The 27,593-nt window shown below is 47.0% G+C and overlaps 1 protein-coding gene across 2 annotated transcripts in view; it reads right to left on the minus strand.

Moving 5' to 3' along the window:
- Window positions 1-4,162, minus strand: part of LOC141075035 (alanine aminotransferase 2) — a 201,877-nt gene extending 197,715 nt beyond the window's left edge. Inside the window, exon 1 of one of the 2 annotated variants that reach the window (XM_073562374.1) lies at window positions 3,973-4,162. In XM_073562374.1, coding sequence (XP_073418475.1) covers window positions 3,973-4,022 — 50 coding nt within the window. In that variant the 5' untranslated portion in view covers window positions 4,023-4,162. The remainder of the gene's footprint in view (window positions 1-3,972) is intronic. The other variant, XM_073562375.1, reaches the window with a different exon arrangement.
- Between the last annotated feature and the right edge of the window lie 23,431 nt (window positions 4,163-27,593).

Genomic DNA, 27,593 nt, shown 5'->3' on the forward strand with positions numbered 1-27,593 from the left:
TACGACGCTGTGTGATCCTATATGTCGCTGTGTGATGCTGTATGACGCTATGTCACTGTGTGATGCTGTATGATGCTGTGTGACGCTATATGTCGCTGTGTGACGCTGTGTGACGCTATATGTCGCTGTGTGATGCTGTGTGACGCTGTGTGACACTATATGACGCTGTGTGACACTATATGTCGCTGTGTGATGCTGTGTGACGCTGTGTGACACTATATGACGCTGTGTGACACTATATGACGCTGTGTGATGCTGTGTGACACTATATGACGCTGTGTGACGCTATATGACGCTGTGTGACGCTGTGTGATGCTGTATGACGCTGTGTGATCCTATATGTCGCTGTGTGATGCTGTATGACGCTGTGTGACATTATATGATGCTGTGTGACACTATATGATGCTGTGTGACGCTATATGACGCTGTGTGACACTATATGACGCTGTGTGATGCTGTGTGACACTATATGACGCTGTGTGACGCTATATGACGCTGTGTGACGCTGTGTGATGCTGTATGACGCTGTGTGATCCTATATGTCGCTGTGTGATGCTGTATGACGCTGTGTGACATTATATGACGCTGTGTGACACTATATGATGCTGTGTGACGCTATATGACGCTGTGTGACACTATATGATGCTGTGTGATGCTGTATGATGCTATATGACGCTGTGTGACACTATATGACGCTGTGTGACACTATATGACGCTGTGTGACACTATATGACACTGTGTGACACTATATGACGCTGTGTGACGCTATATGATGCTGTGTGATGCTGTATGATGCTATATGACGCTGTGTGACACTATATGACGCTGTGTGACACTATATGACGCTGTGTGACACTATATGACGCTGTGTGACGCTATATGACGCTGTGTGACACTATATGATGCTGTGTGATGCTGTATGATGCTATATGACGCTGTGTGACACTATATGACGCTGTGTGACACTATATGACGCTGTGTGATGCTCTATGACGCAGTGTGACGGAATTCTTTGGCTGCGTGATACAAATTGACTCATGTGACCGGAATGACCCCCGGCTGCAACCGATCAGCATCACACTGTAACCTGCCAGTATATACAGTCATATGTAAAAGTTTGGGCACCCCTATTAATGTTAACCTTTTTTCTTTATAACAATTTTGGTTTTTGCAACAGCTATTTCAGTTTCATATATCTAATAACTGATGGACTCAGTTATATTTCTGGATTCAAATGAGGTTTATTGTACTAACAGAAAATGTGCAATCTGCATTTAAACAAAATTTGACCGGTGCAAAAGTATGGGCACCTCAACATAAAAGTGACATTAATATTTCGTAGATCCTCCTTTTGCAAAAATAACAGCCTCTAGTCGCTTCCTGTAGCTATTAATGAGTTCCTGGATCCTGGATGAAGGTATTTGTGACCATTCCTGTTTACAAAACAATTCCAGTTCAGTTAAGTTTGATGGTCGCCGAGCATGGACAGCCCGCTTCAAATCATCCCACAGATGTTCAATGATATTCAGGTCTGGGGACTGGGATGGCCATTCCAGAACATTGTAATTGTTCCTCTGCATGAATGCCTGAGTAGATTTGGAGCGGTGTTTTGGACCATTGTCTTGCTGAAATATCCATCCCCTGCGTAACTTCAACTTCGTCACTGATTCTTGCACATTATTGTCAAGAATCTGCTGATACTGAGTTGAATCCATGCGACCCTCAACTTTAACAAGATTCCCGGTGCCGGTATTGGCCACACAGCCCCAAAGCATGATGGAACCTCCACCAAATTTTACTGTGGGTAGCAAGTGTTGTTCTTGGAATGCTGTGTTTTTTAGCCTCCATGCATAACGCCTTTTTGTATGACCAAACAACTCAATCTTTGTTTCATCAGTCCACAGGACCTTCTTCCAAAATGTAATTGGCTTGTCCAAATGTGCTTTTGCAGATCTCAGGCGACTCTGTTTGTGGCGTGCTTGCAGAAACGGCTTCTTTCGCATCACTCTCCCATACAGCTTCTCCTTGTGCAAAGTGCGCTGTATTGTTGACCGATAAACAGTGACACCATCTGCAGCAAGATGATGCTGCCGGTCTTTGGAGGTGGTCTGTGGATTGTCCTTGACTGTTCTCACCATTCTTCTTCTCTGCCTTTCTGATAGTTTTCTTGGCCTGCCACTTCTGGGCTTCACAAGAACTGTACCTGTGTTCTTCCATTTCCTTACTATGTTCCTCACAGTGGAAACTGACAGGTTAAATCTCTGAGACAACTTTTTCTATCCTTCCCCTGAAAAGCTATGTTGAATAATCTTTGTTTTCAGATCATTTGAGAGTTGTTTTGAGGAGCCCATGATGCCACTCTTCATAGGAGAATCAAATAGGAGAACTACTTGCAAGTGGCCACCTTAAATACCTTTTCTCATGATTGGATACACCTGGCTATGAAGTTCAAAGCTCAATGAGGTTACAAAACCAATTTAGTGCTTCAGGAAGTCAGAAAAAAGTAGTTAGGTGTAGAGTTGAGCGACTTTGGTCGGATCAGGTTTCGTGAAACCCGAATGAAACAAAATAAGTTTCAGATGAAACTCGTCCGACTAGAGCAAAAAAAGTCGGAGTTTCGTCCGACTTTTATTTCCCATTGACTTGCATTGGGGTCGGGTTTCGGACGAAACTCCGACTTTGTTTTGCTCTAGTCGGACGAGTTTCATCTGAAACTTATTTTGTTTCATACGGGTTTCACGAAACCCGATCCGACCAAAGTCGCTCAACTCTAGTGAGTGTTCAAATCAAGAAAATGATAAGGGTGCCCATACTTTTGCACCGGTGAAATTTTGTTTAAATGCAGATTGCACATTTTCTGTTAGTACAATAAACCTCATTTGATTCCAGAAATATAACTGAGTCCATCAGTTATTAGATATATGAAACTGAAATAGCTGTTGCAAAAACCAAAATTGTTATAAAGAAAAAAGGTTAACATTAATAGGGGTTCCCAAACTTTAACATATGACTGTATACACCGGCTCTGGAGCTGGCAGTGGCCCCTGAGCTCTCGGACCCTTGTGAGGCTGCACCACTCACATGTCCACCCCTGTATTTACCTTGGAATCATCAGATTTGTGTCTCGCCCACTTTTATGACATTGTGATTGTTAGTGAGCAGTGATCGGAGGATCTGGTGAATCTAGAGATCCCTCTGAGGGGTCTGGGGCTGAGGGGATGAAATGTGTGGTCTAGGGATGAGGGCACAAAATGTGGGGTCTGGGAACGAAATGCGGGGTCCAGGGACAAAATACAGGGTTCAGGGATAAAATGCGGCATCCAGGGACGAGGTCACGAAATGCAGGGTCCAGGGACGAAATGCGGAGTCGGGGAAAGAGGAGACGAAATGCGGGGTCCGGGTACGAGGTCATGAAATGTCGTGTCCGGGGACGAAATGCAGAATCCGGGAAAGAGGGGACGAAATGCGGGGTCCGGGTACGAGGTCATGAAATGTCGTGTCCGGGGACGAAATGCAGAATCCGGGAAAGAGGGGACGAAATGCGGACTCCGGGAATGAAATGCGGGGTCCGGGAAAGAGGGGACGAAATGCAGAGTCCGGGAAAGAGGGGATGAAATGCGGGGTCCAGGAAAGAGGGGACAAAATGTGGGGTCCGGAGACAAAATGCGGAGTCCGGGAAGAGGGGACAAAATGTGGGATCCAGGGATGAAATGTGGGGTCTGGGAAAGAGGGGGGTGAAATGTGGGGTCAGATAATTTTCGGGGTGTTTTGGGGTCTCATCTCTAGAGTCAGATCTACAGATTATGGATTTAGGGGGCTGGAGATGAAGCCCCCTGGGGATCCGGTCTGCACTGAGGGGCCCCTGATGCCACAGGGCTCCACAACATCACTGAGATATCCAGCACCGTCACTTCTCCCCATGAATGTGGGACCAGATGTCTAATCTGCTCAGAGACCCCAGGAGTGACTCACCCCCCGGAGAAGCTCTCCGCTCCACGCCATCTTGTGTCCTGCAGCCACATGTGACTTCAGAGTCACCGAAGGATGCCGAGAGCACGAGAGCGACACCGGGTGGCCATTAACATATCCACGAGACCACGACCCTCCGGGGACACAGCGCCGCCATCAAAAGACCCCAAACCAGGCAGAGAGCAGCAGCACCAAACACAAAGGGGTCAGACCACCTGCAATATCTCAGACAGCCACTAGATGTCAGCAGCAGACCAGAGCAGGAGGAAATGTGGCTACAGCTGGGATACAGGAGAGGATTAGATACACGGCTCAGCAGTCAGTATCACACAGGATAGGATTAGATACACGGCTCAGCAGACAGTATCACACAGGATAGGGTTAGATACACAGCTCAGCAGACAGTATCACACAGGAGAGGATTAGATACACGGCTCAGCAGACAGTATCACACAGGAGACGATTAGATACACGGCTCAGCAGTCAGTATCACACAGGAGAGGATTAGATACAAGGCTCAGCAGTCAGTAAAACACAGGAGAGGATTAGATACACGGCTCAGCAGTCAGTATCACACAGGAGAGGATTAGATACACAGCTCAGCAGTCAGTATCACACAGGAGAGGATTAGATACACGGCTCAGCAGTCAGTATCACACAGGAGAGGATTAGATACATGGCTCAGCAGTCAGTATCACACAGGATAGGATTAGATACACAGCTCAGCAGTCAGTATCACACAGGATAGGATTAGATACAAGGCTCAGCAGTCAGTATCACACAGGAGAGGATTAGATACATAGCTCAGCAGTCAGTATCACACAGGATAGGATCAGATACACGGCTCAGCAGTCAGTATCACAAAGGAGAGGATTAGATACACAGCCCAGCAGTCAGTATCACACAGGAGAGGATTAGATACACGGCTCAGCAGACAGCATCACTCAGGAGAGGGTTAGATACATGGCTCAGCAGTCAGTAACACACAGGATAGGATTAGATACTCTGCTCAGCAGTCAGTATCACACAGGAGAGGATTAGATACACGGCTCAGCAGTCAGTATCACACAGGAGAGGATTAGATACACAGCTCAGCAGTCAGTATCACACAGGAGAGGATTAGATACATGGCTCAGCAGTCAGTATCACACAGGATAGGATCAGATACACGGCTCAGCAGTCAGTATCACAAAGGAGAGGATTAGATACACGGCTCAGCAGTCAGCATCACACAGGAGAGGATTAGATACACGGCTCAGCAGTCAGTATCACACAGGAGAGGATTAGATACACAGCTCAGCAGTCAGTATCACACAGGAGAGGATTAGATACACAGCTCAGCAGTCAGTATCACACAGGAGAGGATTAGATACATGGCTCAGCAGTCAGTATCACACAGGATAGGATCAGATACACGGCTCAGCAGTCAGTATCACACAGGAGAGGATTAGATACACGGCTCAGCAGTCAGCATCACACAGGAGAGGATTAGATACACGGCTCAGCAGTCAGTATCACACAGGAGAGGATTAGATACACGGCTCAGCAGTCAGTATCACACAGGAGAGGATTAGATACACAGCTCAGCAGTCAGTATCACACAGGAGAGGATTAGATACATGGCTCAGCAGTCAGTATCACACAGGATAGGATCAGATACACGGCTCAGCAGTCAGTATCACAAAGGAGAGGATTAGATACACAGCCCAGCAGTCAGTATCACACAGGATAGGACTAGATACACAGCTCAGCAGTCAGTATCACACAGGAGAGGATCAGATACACGGCTCAGCAGTCAGTATCACAAAGGAGAGGATTAGATACACAGCCCAGCAGTCAGTAACACACAGGATAGGATTAGATACTCTGCTCAGCAGTCAGTATCACACAGGAGAGGATTAGATACACGGCTCAGCAGTCAGTATCACACAGGAGAGGATTAGATACACAGCTCAGCAGTCAGTATCACACAGGAGAGGATTAGATACATGGCTCAGCAGTCAGTATCACACAGGATAGGATCAGATACACGGCTCAGCAGTCAGTATCACAAAGGAGAGGATTAGATACACGGCTCAGCAGTCAGCATCACACAGGAGAGGATTAGATACACGGCTCAGCAGTCAGTATCACACAGGAGAGGATTAGATACACAGCTCAGCAGTCAGTATCACACAGGAGAGGATTAGATACACAGCTCAGCAGTCAGTATCACACAGGAGAGGATTAGATACATGGCTCAGCAGTCAGTATCACACAGGATAGGATCAGATACACGGCTCAGCAGTCAGTATCACACAGGAGAGGATTAGATACACGGCTCAGCAGTCAGCATCACACAGGAAAGGATTAGATACATGGCTCAGCAGTCAGTATCACACAGGATAGGATTAGATACACGGCTCAGCAGTCAGTATCACACAGGAGAGGATTAGATACACGGCTCAGCAGTCAGCATCACAGGATGGGATTAGATACAAAGCTCAGCAGTCAGTATCACACAGGAGAGTATTAGATACATGGCTCAGCAGTGGGTATCACACAGGAGAGTATTAGATACACGGCTCAGCAGTCAGTATCACACAGGAGAGGATTAGATACACAGCTCAGCAGTCAGTATCACACAGGATAGGATTAGATACACGGCTCAGCAGTCAGTATCACACAGGATAGGATTAGATACACGGCTCAGCAGTCAATATCACACAGGATAGGATTAGATACACGGCTCAGCAGTCAGTATCACACAGGAGAGGATTAGATACACAGCTCAGCAGACAGTATCACACAGGATATGATTAGATACACAGCTCAGCAGTCAGTATCACACAGGATAGGATTAGATACACAGCTCAGCAATCAGTATCACACAGGAGAGTATTAGAAACACGGCTCAGCAGTCAGTATCACACAGGATAGGATTAGATACACGGCTCAGCAGTCAGTATCACACAGGAGAGTATTAGATACACGGCTTAGCAGTCAGTATCACACAGGATAGGATTAGATACACAGCTCAGCAGTCAGTATCACACAGCAGAGGATTAGATACACGGCTCAGCAGTCAGTATCACACAGGATAGGATTAGATACACAGCTCAGCAGACAGTATCACACAGGAGAGTATTAGAAACACGGCTCAGCAGTCAGTATCACACAGCAGAGGATTAGATACACGGCTCAGCAGTCAGTATCACACAGGAGAGTATTAGATACACGGCTTAGCAGTCAGTATCACACAGGATAGGATTAGATACACGGCTCAGCAGTCAGTATCACACAGGAGAGGATTAGATACACGGCTCAGCAGTCAGTATCACACAGGAGAGGATTAGATACACAGCTCAGCAGACAGTATCACACAGGATATGATTAGATACACAGCTCAGCAGTCAGTATCACACAGGATAGGATTAGATACACAGCTCAGCAGACAGTATCACACAGGAGAGTATTAGATACATGGCTCAGCAGTCAGTATCACACAGGAGAGTATAAGATACACGGCTCAGCAGTCAGTATCACACAGGATAGGATTAGATACACGACTCAGCAGTCAGTATCACACAGGAGAGGAATAGATTCACAGCTCAGCAGTCAGTATCACACAGGAGAGGATTAGATACACAGCTCAGCAGTCAGTATCACACAGGAGAGGATTAGATAAACGGCTCAGCAGTTAGTATCACACAGGAGAGGATTAGATGCACAGCTCAGCAGTCAGTATCACACAGGAGAGTATTAGATACACGGCTCAGCAGACAGTATCACACAGGAGAGGGTTAGATACATGGCTCAGCAGTCAGTATCACACAGGAGAGGATTAGATACACGGCTCAGCAGTCAGTATCACACAGGAGAGGATTAGATACACGGTTCAGCAGTCAGTATCACACAGGATAGGATTAGATACACGGCTCAGCAGTCAATATCACACAGGATAGGATTAGATACATGGCTCAGCAGTCAGTATCACACAGGAGAGGATTAGATACACGGCTCAGCAGTTAGTATCACACAGGAGAGGATTAGACACACAGCTCAGCAGTCAGTATCACACAGGAGAGGATTAGATACACGGCTCAGCAGACAGTATCACACAGGAGAGGATTAGATACACGGCTCAGCAGTCAGTATCACACAGGATAGGATTAGATACACGGCTCAGCAGTCAGTATCACACAGGATAGGATTAGATACACGGCTCAGCAGTCAGTATCACACAGAATAGGATTAGATACACGGCTCAGCAGTCAGTATCACACAGGAGAGGATTAGATACACGGTTCAGCAGACAGTATCACACAGGAGAGGGTTAGATACACGGCTCAGCAGTCAGTATCACACAGGATAGGATTAGATACACGGCTCAGCAGTCAGTATCACACAGGATAGGATTAGATACACGGCTCATCAGTCAGTATCACACAGGAGAGGATTAGATACACGGCTCAGCAGTCAGTATCACACAGGATAGGATTAGATATACGGCTCAGCAGTCAATATCACACAGGATAGGATTAGATACATGGATCAGCAGTCAGTATCACACAGGAGAGGATTAGATACACGGCTCAGCAGTCAGTATCACACAGGATAGGATTAGATACATGGCTCAGCAGTCAGTATCACACAGGAGAGGATTAGATACACGGCTCAGCAGTCAGTATCACACAGGATAGGATTAGATACACGGCTCAGCAGTCAGTATCACACAGGAGAGGATTAGATACACGGCTCAGCAGTCAGTATCACACAGGATAGGATTAGATACACGGCTCAGCAGTCAATATCACACAGGATAGGATTAGATACACGGCTCAGCAGTCAGTAACACACAGGAGAGGATTAGATACACGGCTCAGCAGTTAGTATCACACAGGAGAGGATTAGACACACAGCTCAGCAGTCAGTATCACACAGGAGAGGATTAGATACACGGCTCAGCAGACAGTATCACACAGGAGAGGATTAGATACACAGCTCAGTAGTCAGTATCACACAGGATAGGATTAGATACACGGCTCAGCAGTCAGTATCACACAGGATAGGATTAGATACACGGCTCAGCAGTCAGTATCACACAGAATAGGATTAGATACACGGCTCAGCAGTTAGTATCACACAGGAGAGGATTAGACACACAGCTCAGCAGTCAGTATCACACAGGAGAGGATTAGATACACGGCTCAGCAGACAGTATCACACAGGAGAGGATTAGATACACAGCTCAGTAGTCAGTATCACACAGGATAGGATTAGATACACGGCTCAGCAGTCAGTATCACACAGGAGAGGATTAGATACACGGCTCAGCAGTCAGTATCACACAGGATAGGATTAGATACACGGCTCAGCAGTCAATATCACACAGGATAGGATTAGATACACGGCTCAGCAGTCAGTATCACACAGGAGAGGATTAGATACACGGCTCAGCAGTCAGTATCACACAGGAGAGGATTAGATACACGGCTCAGCAATCAGTATCACACAGGATAGGATTAGATACACGGCTCAGCAGTCAATATCACACAGGATAGGATTAGATACACGGCTCAGCAGTCAGTATCACACAGGAGAGGATTAGATACACGGCTCAGCAGTCAGTATCACACAGGATAGGATTAGACACACAGCTCAGCAGTCAGTATCACACAGGAGAGGATTAGACACACAGCTCAGCAGTCAGTATCACACAGGAGAGGATTAGATACACGGCTCAGCAGACAGTATCACACAGGAGAGGATTAGATACACAGCTCAGTAGTCAGTATCACACAGGATAGGATTAGATACACGGCTCAGCAGTCAGTATCACACAGGATAGGATTAGATACACGGCTCAGCAGTCAGTATCACACAGAATAGGATTAGATACACGGCTCAGCAGTCAGTATCACACAGGAGAGGATTAGATACAAGGTTCAGCAGACAGTATCACACAGGAGAGGGTTAGATACAAGGCTCAGCAGTCAGTATCACACAGGATAGGATTAGATACACGGCTCAGCAGTCAGTATCACACAGGATAGGATTAGATACACGGCTCAGCAGTCAGTATCACACAGGAGAGGATTAGATACACGGCTCAGCAGACAGTATCACACAGGAGAGGATTAGATACACGGCTCAGCAGTCAGTATCACACAGGATAGGATTAGATACATGGCTCAGCAGTCAGTATCACACAGGAGAGGATTAGATACACGGCTCAGCAGTCAGTATCACACAGGATAGGATTAGATGCACGGCTCAGCAGTCAGTATCACACAGGAGAGGAATAGATACACGGCTCAGCAGACAGTATCACACAGGATAGGATTAGATACACGGCTCAGCAGTCAGTATCACACAGGAGAGTATTAGATACACGCTCAGCAGTCAGTATCACACAGGAGAGGATTAGATACACGCTCAGCAGTCAGTATCACACAGGATAGGATTAGATGCACGGCTCAGCAGTCAGTATCACACAGGAGAGGATTAGATACACGGCTCAGCAGTCAGTATCACACAGGATAGGATTAGATACACGGCTCAGCAGTCAGTATCACACAGGAGAGTATTAGATACACGCTCAGCAGTCAGTATCACACAGGAGAGGATTAGATACACGGCTCAGCAGTCAGTATCACACAGGATAGGATTAGATACACGGCTCAGCAGTCAGTATCACACAGGATAGGACTAGATACACGGCTCAGCAGTCAGTATCACACAGGAGAGTATTAGATACACAGCTCAGCAGACAGTATCACACAGGAGAGGATTAGATAAACTGCTCAGCAGTCAGTATCACACAGGATAGGATTAGATAAACAGCTCAGCAGACAGTATCACACAGGAGATGATTAGATACACGGCTCAGCAGTCAGTATCACACAGGATAGGATTAGATACACGGCTCAGCAGTCAGTGTAACACAGGAGAAGATTAGATGCATGGCTTAGCAGTCAGTATCACACAGCAGAGGATTAGATACACGGTTCAGCAGACAGTATCACACAGGAGAGGATTAGATACACGGTTCAGCAGACAGTATCACACAGGAGAGGGTTAGATACACGGCTCAGCAGTCAGTATCACACAGGATAGGATTAGATACACGGCTCAGCAGTCAGTATCACACAGGAGAGGATTAGATACACGTTCAGCAGACAGTATCACACAGGAGAGGATTAGATACACGGCTCAGCAGTCAGTATCACACAGGATAGGATTAGATACACGGCTCAGCAGTCAGTATCACACAGGATAGGATTAGATACACGGCTCAGCAGTCAGTATCACACAGGAGAGGATTAGATACACGGCTCAGCAGACAGTATCACACAGGAGAGGATTAGATACACGGCTCAGCAGTCAGTATCACACAGGAGAGGAATAGATACACGGCTCAGCAGACAGTATCACACAGGAGAGGATTAGATACACAGCTCAGCAGTCAGTATCACACAGGATAGGATTAGATACACGGCTCAGCAGTCAGTATCACACAGGAGAGGATTAGATACACGGCTCAGCAGTCAGTATCACACAGGATAGGATTAGATACATGGCTCAGCAGTCAGTATCACACAGGAGAGGATTAGATACACGGCTCAGCAGTCAGTATCACACAGGATAGGATTAGATACACGGCTCAGCAGTCAGTATCACACAGGAGAGGAATAGATACACGGCTCAGCAGACAGTATCACACAGGAGAGGATTAGATACACAGCTCAGCAGTCAGTATCACACAGGATAGGATTAGATACACGGCTCAGCAGTCAGTATCACACAGGAGAGGATTAGATACACGGTTCAGCAGTCAGTATCACACAGGATAGGATTAGATACACGGCTCAGCAGTCAATATCAGACGGGACAGGATTAGATACATGGCTCAGCAGTCAGTATCACACAGGAGAGGATTAGATACACGGCTCAGCAGTTAGTATCACACAGGAGAGGATTAGACACACAGCTCAGCAGACAGTATCACACAGGAGAGGATTAGATACACGGCTCAGCAGACAGTATCACACAGGAGAGGATTAGATACACGGCTCAGCAGTCAGTATCACACAGGATAGGATTAGATACACGGCTCAGCAGTCAGTATCACACAGGATAGGATTAGATACACGGCTCAGCAGTCAGTATCACACAGAATAGGATTAGATACACGGCTCAGCAGTCAGTATCACACAGGAGAGGATTAGATACACGGTTCAGCAGACAGTATCACACAGGAGAGGGTTAGATACACGGCTCAGCAGTCAGTATCACACAGGATAGGATTAGATACACGGCTCAGCAGTCAGTATCACACAGGATAGGATTAGATACACGGCTCATCAGTCAGTATCACACAGGAGAGGATTAGATACACGGCTCAGCAGTCAGTATCACACAGGATAGGATTAGATATACGGCTCAGCAGTCAATATCACACAGGATAGGATTAGATACACGGATCAGCAGTCAGTATCAAACAGGAGAGGATTAGATACACGGCTCAGCAGACAGTATCACACAGGAGAGGATTAGATACACGGCTCAGCAGTCAGTATCACACAGGATAGGATTAGATACATGGCTCAGCAGTCAGTATCACACAGGAGAGGATTAGATACATGGCTCAGCAGTCAGTATCACACAGGAGAGGGTTAGATACACGGCTCAGCAGTCAGTATCACACAGGATAGGATTAGATACACGGCTCAGCAGTCAGTATCACACAGGAGAGGATTAGATACACGTTCAGCAGACAGTATCACACAGGAGAGGATTAGATACACGGCTCAGCAGTCAGTATCACACAGGATAGGATTAGATACACGGCTCAGCAGTCAGTATCACACAGGATAGGATTAGATACACGGCTCAGCAGTCAGTATCACACAGGAGAGGATTAGATACACGGCTCAGCAGACAGTATCACACAGGAGAGGATTAGATACACGGCTCAGCAGTCAGTATCACACAGGAGAGGAATAGATACACGGCTCAGCAGACAGTATCACACAGGAGAGGATTAGATACACAGCTCAGCAGTCAGTATCACACAGGATAGGATTAGATACACGGCTCAGCAGTCAGTATCACACAGGAGAGGATTAGATACACGGCTCAGCAGTCAGTATCACACAGGATAGGATTAGATACATGGCTCAGCAGTCAGTATCACACAGGAGAGGATTAGATACACGGCTCAGCAGTCAGTATCACACAGGATAGGATTAGATACACGGCTCAGCAGTCAGTATCACACAGGAGAGGAATAGATACACGGCTCAGCAGACAGTATCACACAGGAGAGGATTAGATACACAGCTCAGCAGTCAGTATCACACAGGATAGGATTAGATACACGGCTCAGCAGTCAGTATCACACAGGAGAGGATTAGATACACGGTTCAGCAGTCAGTATCACACAGGATAGGATTAGATACACGGCTCAGCAGTCAATATCACACAGGATAGGATTAGATACATGGCTCAGCAGTCAGTATCACACAGGAGAGGATTAGATACACGGCTCAGCAGTTAGTATCACACAGGAGAGGATTAGACACACAGCTCAGCAGTCAGTATCACACAGGAGAGGATTAGATACACGGCTCAGCAGACAGTATCACACAGGAGAGGATTAGATACACGGCTCAGCAGTCAGTATCACACAGGATAGGATTAGATACACGGCTCAGCAGTCAGTATCACACAGGATAGGATTAGATACACGGCTCAGCAGTCAGTATCACACAGAATAGGATTAGATACACGGCTCAGCAGTCAGTATCACACAGGAGAGGATTAGATACACGGTTCAGCAGACAGTATCACACAGGAGAGGGTTAGATACACGGCTCAGCAGTCAGTATCACACAGGATAGGATTAGATACACGGCTCAGCAGTCAGTATCACACAGGATAGGATTAGATACACGGCTCATCAGTCAGTATCACACAGGAGAGGATTAGATACACGGCTCAGCAGTCAGTATCACACAGGATAGGATTAGATATACGGCTCAGCAGTCAATATCACACAGGATAGGATTAGATACACGGATCAGCAGTCAGTATCACACAGGAGAGGATTAGATACACGGCTCAGCAGACAGTATCACACAGGAGAGGATTAGATACACGGCTCAGCAGTCAGTATCACACAGGATAGGATTAGATACATGGCTCAGCAGTCAGTATCACACAGGAGAGGATTAGATACACGGCTCAGCAGTCAGTATCACACAGGATAGGATTAGATACACGGCTCAGCAGTCAGTATCACACAGGAGAGGATTAGATACACGGCTCAGCAGTCAGTATCACACAGGATAGGATTAGATACACGGCTCAGCAGTCAATATCACACAGGATAGGATTAGATACACGGCTCAGCAGTCAGTATCACACAGGAGAGGATTAGATACACGGCTCAGCAGTTAGTATCACACAGGAGAGGATTAGACACACAGCTCAGCAGTCAGTATCACACAGGAGAGGATTAGATACACGGCTCAGCAGACAGTATCACACAGGAGAGGATTAGATACACAGCTCAGGAGTCAGTATCACACAGGATAGGATTAGATACACGGCTCAGCAGTCAGTATCACACAGGATAGGATTAGATACACGGCTCAGCAGTCAGTATCACACAGAATAGGATTAGATACACGGCTCAGCAGTCAGTATCACACAGGAGAGGATTAGATACAAGGTTCAGCAGACAGTATCACACAGGAGAGGGTTAGATACAAGGCTCAGCAGTCAGTATCACACAGGATAGGATTAGATACACGGCTCAGCAGTCAGTATCACACAGGATAGGATTAGATACACGGCTCAGCAGTCAGTATCACACAGGAGAGGATTAGATACACGGCTCAGCAGACAGTATCACACAGGAGAGGATTAGATACACGGCTCAGCAGTCAGTATCACACAGGATAGGATTAGATACATGGCTCAGCAGTCAGTATCACACAGGAGAGGATTAGATACACGGCTCAGCAGTCAGTATCACACAGGATAGGATTAGATGCACGGCTCAGCAGTCAGTATCACACAGGAGATGATTAGATACACGGCTCAGCAGACAGTATCACACAGGAGAGGATTAGATACACGGCTCAGCAGTCAGTATCACACAGGATAGGATTAGATACACGGCTCAGCAGTCAGTATCACACAGGAGAGTATTAGATACACGGCTCAGCAGTCAGTATCACACAGGATAGGATTAGATACACGGCTCAGCAGTCAGTATCACACAGAATAGGATTAGATACACGGCTCAGCAGTCAGTATCACACAGGAGAGGATTAGATACACGGTTCAGCAGACAGTATCACACAGGAGAGGGTTAGATACACGGCTCAGCAGTCAGTATCACACAGGATAGGATTAGATACACGGCTCAGCAGTCAGTATCACACAGCATAGGATTAGATACACGGCTCATCAGTCAGTATCACACAGGAGAGGATTAGATACACGGCTCAGCAGTCAGTATCACACAGGATAGGATTAGATACACGGCTCAGCAGTCAATATCACACAGGATAGGATTAGATACACGGCTCAGCAGTCAGTATCACACAGGAGAGGATTAGATACACGGCTCAGCAGACAGTATCACACAGGAGAGGATTAGATACACGGCTCAGCAGTCAGTATCACACAGGAGAGGATTAGATACACGGCTCAGCAGTCAGTATCACACAGGAGAGGAATAGATACACGGCTCAGCAGTCAGTATCACACAGGAGAGGAATAGATACACGGCTCAGCAGACAGTATCACACAGGAGAGGATTAGATACACAGCTCAGCAGTCAGTATCACACAGGATAGGATTAGATACACGGCTCAGCAGTCAGTATCACACAGGAGAGGATTAGATACACGGCTCAGCAGTCAGTATCACACAGGATAGGATTAGATACATGGCTCAGCAGTCAGTATCACACAGGAGAGGATTAGGTACACGGCTCAGCAGTCAGTATCACACAGGATAGGATTAGATACACGGCTCAGCAGTCAGTATCACACAGGAGAGGAATAGATACACGGCTCAGCAGACAGTATCACACAGGAGAGGATTAGATACACAGCTCAGCAGTCAGTATCACACAGGATAGGATTAGATACTCGGCTCAGCAGTCAGTATCACACAGGAGAGGATTAGATACACGGTTCAGCAGTCAGTATCACACAGGATAGGATTAGATACACGGCTCAGCAGTCAATATCACACAGGATAGGATTAGATACACGGCTCAGCAGTCAGTATCACACAGGAGAGGATTAGATACACGGCTCAGCAGTTAGTATCACACAGGAGAGGATTAGACACACAGCTCAGCAGTCAGTATCACACAGGAGAGGATTAGATACACGGCTCAGCAGACAGTATCACACAGGAGAGGATTAGATACACGGCTCAGCAGTCAGTATCACACAGGATAGGATTAGATACACGGCTCAGCAGTCAGTATCACACAGGATAGGATTAGATACACGGCTCAGCAGTCAGTATCACACAGGAGAGGATTAGATACACGGTTCAGCAGACAGTATCACACAGGAGAGGGTTAGATACAAGGTTCAGCAGACAGTATCACACAGGAGAGGATTAGATACACGGCTCAGCAGTCAGTATCACACAGGATAGGATTAGATACACAGCTCAGCAGTCAGTATCACACAGGAGAGGATTAGATACACGGCTCAGCAGTCAGTATCACACAGGATAGGATTAGATACACGGCTCAGCAGTCAGTATCACACAGGAGAGGATAAGATACACGGTTCAGCAGACAGTATCACACAGGAGAGGGTTAGATACAAGGTTCAGCAGACAGTATCACACAGGAGAGGATTAGATACACAGCTCAGCAGTCAGTATCACACAGGAGAGGATTAGATACACGGCTCAGCAGTCAGTATCACACAGGATAGGATTAGATACACGGCTCAGCAGTCAGTATCACACAGAATAGGATTAGATACACGGCTCAGCAGTCAGTATCACACAGGAGAGGATTAGATACACGGTTCAGCAGACAGTATCACACAGGAGAGGGTTAGATACAAGGTTCAGCAGACAGTATCACACAGGAGAGGGTTAGATACACGGCTCAGCAGTCAGTATCACACAGGATAGGATTAGATACACGGCTCAGCAGTCAGTATCACACAGGATAGGATTAGATACACGGCTCAGCAGTCAGTATCACACAGGAGAGGATTAGATACACGGCTCAGCAGACAGTATCACACAGGAGAGGATTAGATACACGGCTCAGCAGTCAGTATCACACAGGATAGGATTAGATACATGGCTCAGCAGTCAGTATCACACAGGAGAGGATTAGATTCACGGCTCAGCAGTCAGTATCACACAGGATAGGATTAGATGCACGGCTCAGCAGTCAGTATCACACAGGAGAGGAATAGATACACGGCTCAGCAGACAGTATCACACAGGAGAGGATTAGATACACGGCTCAGCAGTCAGTATCACACAGGATAGGATAAGATACACGGCTCAGCAGTCAGTATCACACAGGAGAGTATTAGATACACGGCTCAGCAGTCAGTATCACACAGGATAGGATTAGATACACGGCTCAGCAGTCAGTATCACACAGAATAGGATTAGATACACGGCTCAGCAGTCAGTATCACACAGGAGAGGATTAGATACACGGTTCAGCAGACAGTATCACACAGGAGAGGGTTAGATACACGGCTCAGCAGTCAGTATCACACAGGATAGGATTAGATACACGGCTCAGCAGTCAGTATCACACAGGATAGGATTAGATACACGGCTCATCAGTCAGTATCACACAGGAGAGGATTAGGTACACGGCTCAGCAGTCAGTATCACACAGGATAGGATTAGATACACGGCTCAGCAGTCAATATCACACAGGATAGGATTAGATACACGGCTCAGCAGTCAGTATCACACAGGAGAGGATTAGATACACGGCTCAGCAGACAGTATCACACAGGAGAGGATTAGATACACGGCTCAGCAGTCAGTATCACACAGGATAGGATTAGATACACGGCTCAGCAGTCAATATCACACAGGATAGGATTAGATACACGGCTCAGCAGTCAGTATCACACAGGAGAGGATTAGATACACGGCTCAGTAGTTAGTATCACACAGGAGAGGATTAGACACACAGCTCAGCAGTCAGTATCACACAGGAGAGGATTAGATACACGGCTCAGCAGACAGTATCACACAGGAGAGGATTAGATACACGGCTCAGCAGTCAGTATCACACAGAATAGGATTAGATACACGGCTCAGCAGTCAGTATCACACAGGAGAGGATTAGATACACGGTTCAGCAGACAGTATCACACAGGAGAGGGTTAGATACACGGCTCAGCAGTCAGTATCACACAGGATAGGATTAGATACACGGCTCAGCAGTCAGTATCACACAGGATAGGATTAGATACACGGCTCATCAGTCAGTATCACACAGGAGAGGATTAGATACACGGCTCAGCAGTCAGTATCACACAGGATAGGATTAGATACACGGCTCAGCAGTCAATATCACACAGGATAGGATTAGATACACGGCTCAGCAGTCAGTATCACACAGGAGAGGATTAGATACACGGCTCAGCAGACAGTATCACACAGGAGAGGAATAGATACACGGCTCAGCAGTCAGTATCACACAGGATAGGATTAGATACATGGCTCAGCAGTCAGTATCACACAGGAGAGGATTAGATACACGGCTCAGCAGTCAGTATCACACAGGATAGGATTAGATACACGGCTCAGCAGTCAGTATCACACAGGAGAGGATTAGATACACGGCTCAGCAGTCAGTATCACACAGGATAGGATTAGATACACGGCTCAGCAGTCAATATCACACAGGAGAGGATTAGATACACGGCTCAGCAGTTAGTATCACACAGGAGAGGATTAGACACACAGCTCAGCAGTCAGTATCACACAGGAGAGGATTAGATACACGGCTCAGCAGACAGTATCACACAGGAGAGGATTAGATACACAGCTCAGTAGTCAGTATCACACAGGATAGGATTAGATACACGGCTCAGCAGTCAGTATCACACAGGATAGGATTAGATACACGGCTCAGCAGTCAGTATCACACAGAATAGGATTAGATACACGGCTCAGCAGTCAGTATCACACAGGAGAGGATTAGATACAAGGTTCAGCAGACAGTATCACACAGGAGAGGGTTAGATACACGGCTCAGCAGTCAGTATCACACAGGATAGGATTAGATACACGGCTCAGCAGTCAGTATCACACAGGATAGGATTAGATACACGGCTCAGCAGTCAGTATCACACAGGAGAGGATTAGATACACGGCTCAGCAGACAGTATCACACAGGAGAGGATTAGATACACGGCTCAGCAGTCAGTATCACACAGGATAGGATTAGATACATGGCTCAGCAGTCAGTATCACACAGGAGAGGATTAGATACACGGCTCAGCAGTCAGTATCACACAGGAGAGGATTAGATGCACGGCTCAGCAGTCAGTATCACACAGGAGAGGAATAGATACACGGCTCAGCAGACAGTATCACACAGGAGAGGATTAGATACACGGCTCAGCAGTCAGTATCACACAGGATAGGATTAGATACACGGCTCAGCAGTCAGTATCACACAGGAGAGTATTAGATACACGGCTCAGCAGTCAGTATCACACAGGAGAGTATTAGATACACGGCTCAGCAGTCAGTATCACACAGGATAGGATTAGATACACGGCTCAGCAGTCAGTATCACACAGGATAGGATTAGATACACGGCTCAGCAGTCAATATCACACAGGATAGGATTAGATACACGGCTCAGCAGTCAGTATCACACAGGAGAGGATTAGATACACGGCTCAGCAGTTAGTATCACACAGGAGAGGATTAGATACACAGCTCAGCAGTCAGTATCACACAGGAGAGGATTAGATACACGGCTTAGCAGACAGTATCACACAGGAGAGGATTAGATACACAGCTCAGGAGTCAGTATCACACAGGAGAGTATTAGATACATGGCTCAGCAGACAGTATCACACAGGAGAGTATTAGATACACAGCTCAGCAGTCAGTATCACACAGGAGAGGATTAGATACACGGCTCAGCAGTTAGTATCACACAAGAGAGGATTAGATACACTGCTCAGCAGTCAGTATCACACAGGAGAGTATTAGATACACGGCTCAGCAGACAGTATCACACAGGAGAGGGTTAGATACACGGCTCAGCAGTCAGTATCACACAGGAGAGGATTAGATACACGGCTCAGCAGTCAGTATCACACAGGATAGGATTAGATACACGGCTCAGCAGTCAGTATCACACAGGATAGGATTAGATACACGGCTCAGCAGTCAGTATCACACAGGTAGGATTAGATACACGGCTCAGCAGTCGGTATCACACAGGATAGGATTAGATACACGGCTCAGCAGTCAGTATCACACAGGAGAGTATTAGATACACGGCTCAGCAGTCAGTATCACACAGGATAGGATTAGATACATGGCTCAACAGTCAGTATCACACAGGAGAGTATTAGATACACAGCTCAGCAGTCAGTATCACAGGATAGGATTAGATACACGGCTCAGCAGTCAGTATCACACAGGAGAGTATTAGATACACGGCTAAGCAGTCAGTATCACACAGGAGAGGATTAGATACACTGCTCAGCAGTCAGTATCACACGGGAGAGGATTAGATACACGGCTCAGCAGTCAGTATCACACAGGAGAGGATTAGATACACGGCTCAGCAGTCAGTATCACACAGGAGAGGATTAGATACACGGCTCAGCAGTCAGTATCACACAGTAGAGGATTAGATACACGGCTCAGCAGTCAGTATCACACAGGACAGGATTAGATACACGGCTCAGCATTCAGTATCACACAGGAGAGGATTAGATACACGTCTCAGCAGTCAGTATCACACAGGAGAGTATTAGATACACGGCTAAGCAGTCAGTATCACACAGGAGAGGATTAGATACACTGCTCAGCAGTCAGTATCACACGGGAGAGGATTAGATACACGGCTCAGCAGTCAGTATCACACAGGAGAGGATTAGATACACGGCTCAGCAGTCAGTATCACACAGGAGAGGATTAGATACACGGCTCAGCAGTCAGTATCACACAGGAGAGGATTAGATACACGGCTCAGCAGTCAGTATCACACAGGACAGGATTAGATACACGGCTCAGCATTCAGTATCACACAGGAGAGGATTAGATACACGGCTCAGCAGTCAGTATCACACAGGAGAGGATTAGATACACGGCTCAGCAGACAGTATCACACAGGATAGGATTAGATACACAGCTCAGCAGTCAGTATCACACAGGAGAGGATTAGCTACACGGCTCAGCAGTCAGTATCACACAGGACAGGATTAGATACACGGCTCAGCAGTCAGTATCACACAGGATAGGATTAGATACACGGCTCAGCAGACAGTATCACACAGGAGAGGATTAGATACACGGCTCAGCAGTCAGTATCACACAGGATAGGATTAGATACAAAGCTCAGCAGTCAGTATCACACAGGAGAGGATTAGATACACGGCTCAGCAGTCAGTATCACACAGGAGAGGATTAGAAACACGGCTCAGCAGTCAGTATCACACAGGATAGAATTAGAAACACGGCTCAGCAGTCAGTATCACACAGGAGAGTATTAGCTACATGGCTCAGCAGTCAGTATCACACAGGAGAGTATTAGATACATGGCTCAGCAGTCAGTATCACACAGGATAGGATTAGATACACGGCTCAGCAGTCAGTATCACATGGCATAGGATTAGATACATGGCTCAGCAGTCAGTATCACACAGGAGAGGATTAGACATCCGGCTCAGTAGTCAGTATCACACAGGAGAGGATTAGATACACGGCTCAGCAGTCAGTATCACACAGGATAGATTAGATACACAGCTCAGCAGACAGTATCACACAGGATAGATTAGATACACAGCTCAGCAGACAGTATCACACAGGATAGGATTAGATATACGGCTCAGCAGTTAGTATCACACAGGAGAGGATTAGATACACGGCTCAGCAGTCAGTATCACACAGGATAGGATTAGATACACGGCTCAGCAGTCAGTATCACACAGGAGAGGATTAGATACACGGCTCAGCAGTCAGTATCACACAGGAGAGGATTAGATACTCGGCTCAGCAGACAGTATCACACGGCATAGGATTAGACACACGGCTCAGCATTCAGTATCACACAGGATAGGATTAGATACAAGGCTCAGCAGTCAGTATCACACAGGAGAGGATTAGATACACAGCTCAGCAGTCAGTATCACACAGGATAGGATTAGATACACGGCTCAGCAGTCAGTATCACACAGGAGAGGATTAGATACACAGCTCAGCATTCAGTATCACACAGGAGAGTAATAGATACACGGCTCAGCAGTCAGTATCACACAGGAGAGTATTAGATACACGGCTCAGTAGTCAGTATCACACAGGAGAGTATTAGATACACGGCTCAGCAGTCAGTATCACACAGGAGAGTATTAGATACACGGCTCAGCAGTCAGTATCACACAGGATAGGATTAGATACACGGCTCAGCAGTCAGTATCACACAGGAGAGGATTAGATACACGGCTCAGCAGTCAGTATCACACAGGAGAGTATTAGATACATGGCTCAGCAGTCAGTATCACACAGGAGAGGATTAGATACACGGCTCAGCAGTCAGTATCACACGGGATAGGATTAGACACACGGCTCAGCATTCAGTATCACACAGGATAGGATTAGATACACGGCTCAGCAGTCAACATCACACAGGAGAGGATTAGATACACAGCTCAGCAGTCAGTATCACACAGGATAGGATTAGATACACAGCTCAGCAGACAGTATCACACAGGATAGGATTAGATACACAGCTCAGCAGTCAGTATCACACAGGAGAGGATTAGATACACGGCTCAGTAGTCAGTATCACACAGGAGAGGATTGGATACACAGCACAGCAGTCAGTATCACACAGGATAGGATTAGATATATGGCTCAGCAGTCAGTATCACACAGGATAGGATTAGATACACGGCTCAGCAGTCAGTATCACACAGGATAGGATTAGAAACACGGCTCAGCAGTCAGTATCACACAGGATAGGATTAGATACACGGCTCAGCAGTCAGTATCACATGGCATAGGATTAGATACATGGCTCAGCAGTCAGTATCACACAGGAGAGGATTAGATACACGGCTCAGCAGTCAGTATCACACAGGAGAGGATTAGATACACGGCTCAGCAGTCAGTATCACACAGGAGAGGATTAGATACTCGGCTCAGCAGACAGTATCACACGGCATAGGATTAGACACACGGCTCAGCATTCAGTATCACACAGGATAGGATTAGATACAAGGCTCAGCAGTCAGTATCACACAGGAGAGGATTAGATACACAGCTCAGCAGTCAGTATCACACAGGATAGGATTAGATACACGGCTCAGCAGTCAGTATCACACGGGAGAGGATTAGATACACAGCTCAGCATTCAGTATCACACAGGAGAGTAATAGATACACGGCTCAGCAGTCAGTATCACACAGGAGAGTATTAGATACACGGCTCAGTAGTCAGTATCACACAGGAGAGTATTAGATACACGGCTCAGCAGTCAGTATCACACAGGAGAGTATTAGATACACGGCTCAGCAGTCAGTATCACACAGGATAGGATTAGATACACGGCTCAGCAGTCAGTATCACACAGGAGAGGATTAGATACACGGCTCAGCAGTCAGTATCACACAGGAGAGTATTAGATACATGGCTCAGCAGTCAGTATCACACAGGAGAGGATTAGATACACGGCTCAGCAGTCAGTATCACACGGGATAGGATTAGACACACGGCTCAGCATTCAGTATCACACAGGATAGGATTAGATACACGGCTCAGCAGTCAGCATCACACAGGAGAGGATTAGATACACAGCTCAGCAGTCAGTATCACACAGGATAGGATTAGATACACAGCTCAGCAGACAGTATCACACAGGATAGGATTAGATACACAGCTCAGCAGTCAGTATCACACAGGAGAGGATTAGATACACGGCTCAGTAGTCAGTATCACACAGGAGAGGATTGGATACACAGCACAGCAGTCAGTATCACACAGGATAGGATTAGATATATGGCTCAGCAGTCAGTATCACACAGGATAGGATTAGATACACGGCTCAGCAGTCAGTATCACACAGGATAGGATTAGAAACACGGCTCAGCAGTCAGTATCACACAGGATAGGATTAGATACACGGCTCAGCCATCAGTATCACACAGGAGAGGATTAGATATACAGCTCAGCAGTCAGTATCACACAGGAGAGGATTAGATACACGGCTCAGCAGTCAGTATCACACAGGAGAGGATTAGATATACGGCTCAGCAGTCAGTATCACACAGGATAGGATTAGTTACACGGCTCAGCAGTCAGTATCACACAGGAGAGGATTAGATACATGGCTCAGCCATCAGTATCACACAGGAGAGGATTAGATATACGGCTCAGCAGTCAGTATCACACAGGAGAGGATTAGATACACGGCTCAGCAGTCAGTATCACACAGGAGAGGATTAGATATACGGCTCAGCAGTCAGTATCACACAGGATAGGATTAGATACACGGCTCAGCAGTCAGTATCACACAGGAGAGTATTAGATACACGGCTCAGCAGTCAGTATCACACAGGAGAGTATTAGATACATGGCTCAGCAGTCAGTATCACACAGGATATGATTAGATACACGGCTCAGCAGTCAGTATCACATGGGATAGGATTAGATACACGTTTCAGCAGTCAGTATCACACAGGAGAGGACTAGATACACGGCTCAGCAGTCAGTATCACACAGGAGAGGATTAGATACACGGCTCAGCAGTCAGTATCACACAGGAGAGGATTAGATACTCGGCTCAGCAGACAGTATCACACGGGATAAGATTAGACACACGGCTCAGCATTCAGTATCACACAGGATAGGATTAGATACACGGCTCAGCAGTCAGCATCACACAGGAGAGGAATAGATACACAGCTCAGCAGTCAGTATCACACAGGATAGGATTAGATACACGGCTCAGCAGTCAGTATCACACAGGAGAGGATTAGATACACAGCTCAGCAGTCAGTATCACACAGGAGAGTATTAGATACACGGCTCAGCAGTCAGTATCACACAGGAGAGTATTAGATACACGGCTCAGCAGTCAGTATCACACAGGAGAGTATTAGATACACGGCTCAGCAGTCAGTATCACACAGGATAGGATTAGATACACGGCTCAGCAGTCAGCATCACACAGGAGAGGATTAGATACACAGCTCAGCAGTCAGTATCACACAGGATAGGATTAGATACACAGCTCAGCAGACAGTATCACACAGGATAGGATTAGATACACGGCTCAGCAGTCAGCATCACACAGGAGAGGATTAGATACACGGCTCAGCAATCAGTATCACACAGGATAGGATTAGATACACAGCTCAGCAGTCAGTATCACACAGGAGAGGATTAGATACACGGCTCAGCAGTCAGTATCACACAGGAGAGGATTAGATACACGGCTCAGCAGTCAGTTTCACACAGGATAGGATTAGATACACAGCTCAGCAATCAGTATCACACAGGATAGGATTAGATACACGGCTCAGCAGTCAGTATCACAGAGGAGAGGATTAGATACACAGCTCAGCAGACAGTATCACACAGGATAGGATTAGATACACGGCTCAGCAGTCAGCATCACACAGGAGAGGATTAGATACACAGCTTAGCAGACAGTATCACACAGGATAGGATTAGATACACAGCTCAGCAGTCAGTATCACACAGGATAGGATTAGATACACAGCTCAGCAATCAGTATCACACAGGAGAGGATTAGATACACGGCTCAGCAGTCAGTATCACACAGGATAGGATTAGATACACAGCTCAGCAATCAGTATCACACAGGATAGGATTAGGTACACGGCTCAGCAGTCAGTATCACAGAGGAGAGGATTAGATACACAGCTCAGCAGACAGTATCACACAGGATAGGATTAGATACACGGCTCAGCAGTCAGCATCACACAGGAGAGGATTAGATACACAGCTCAGCAGACAGTATCACACAGGATAGGATTAGATACACGGCTCAGCAGTCAGCATCACACAGGAGAGGATTAGATACACGGCTCAGCAATCAGTATCACACAGGAGAGGATTAGATACATGGCTCAGCAGTCAGTATCACACAGGAGAGGATTAGATACACGGCTCAGCAGTCAGTATCACACAGGATAGGATTAGATACACAGCTCAGCAATCAGTATCACACAGGATAGGATTAGATACACGTCTCAGCAGTCAGTATCACACAGGAGATTATTAGATACACGGCTCAGCAGTCAGCATCACACAGGAGAGGATTAGATACACGGCTCAGCAATCAGTATCACACAGGATAGGATTAGATACACAGCTCAGCAGTCAGTATCACACAGGAGAGGATTAGATACACAGCTCAGCAGTCAGTATCACACAGGAGAGGATTAGATACACGGCTCAGCAGTCAGTATCACACAGGATAGGATTAGATACACAGCTCAGCAATCAGTATCACACAGGATAGGATTAGATACACGGCTCAGCAGTTAGTATCACACAGGATAGGATTAGATACACGGCTCAGCAGTTAGTATCACACAGGAGAGCATTAGATACACAGCTCAGCTGTCAGTATCACACAGGAGAGTATTAGATACACGGCTCAGCAGACAGTATCACACAGGATAGGATTAGATACACGGCTCAGCAGACAGTATCACACAGGATAGGATTAGATACACGGCTCAGCAGTCAGTATCACACATGATAGGATTAGATACACGGCTCAGCAGTCAGTCCTGGCGGGAACAGGCAGCGCGCGGCAGGGAGGGAAGTGTGGGTCGCCCCTGGAGTACCGCTACCGCACAGGCTCACGTCCGCGTACCGCCACTAGCGGAGACAGGATGGACGTGCAGTGTGTCCGGTGGTGGCTAGAAAACAAGGTCACGTGCGCTGAGAGCCCGAGAGTGCCGCCTAAGAGAGACCCGGTGTGGGACAGACTTTTGCGCCCTGACCTGCAAATATACATTTGCCGGGCTACGTTGGACCCGGTGTAGCAGGCCAGATTAACCCACCGCCCAGAATATACCCCGGGTTAAAGTGGCTTAGGCCAGATTATACCCCTCCGGTTCAGAATATACCCCAGCTGCTGTAGATCAGGCAGCACGGGGGGCAGAGACAGCGAACAGGTTCCCAGGCAGCGCACCGGGGCCCCAGGAAGCGCATAGGGCCCCAGGCAGTGCACAGGACTCCTGGCAGCACGCGGGTTCCCAGGCAGCGCATAGGGGGCAGAGAGAGCATGCAATGGGGCTAAGAGACAGCACACAATGGGGGAAGAGACAACCGCAGGGCCTCTTTGTGCTGTCTGGGACCCCTGTGCACTGTTTGGGTCCCCG

Source organism: Dendrobates tinctorius, unplaced genomic scaffold (assembly GCF_039654945.1).
Source record: "Dendrobates tinctorius isolate UK_male_01 unplaced genomic scaffold, ASM3965494v1 ptg000349l, whole genome shotgun sequence".
Lineage (NCBI taxonomy): Eukaryota > Metazoa > Chordata > Amphibia > Anura > Dendrobatidae > Dendrobates > Dendrobates tinctorius.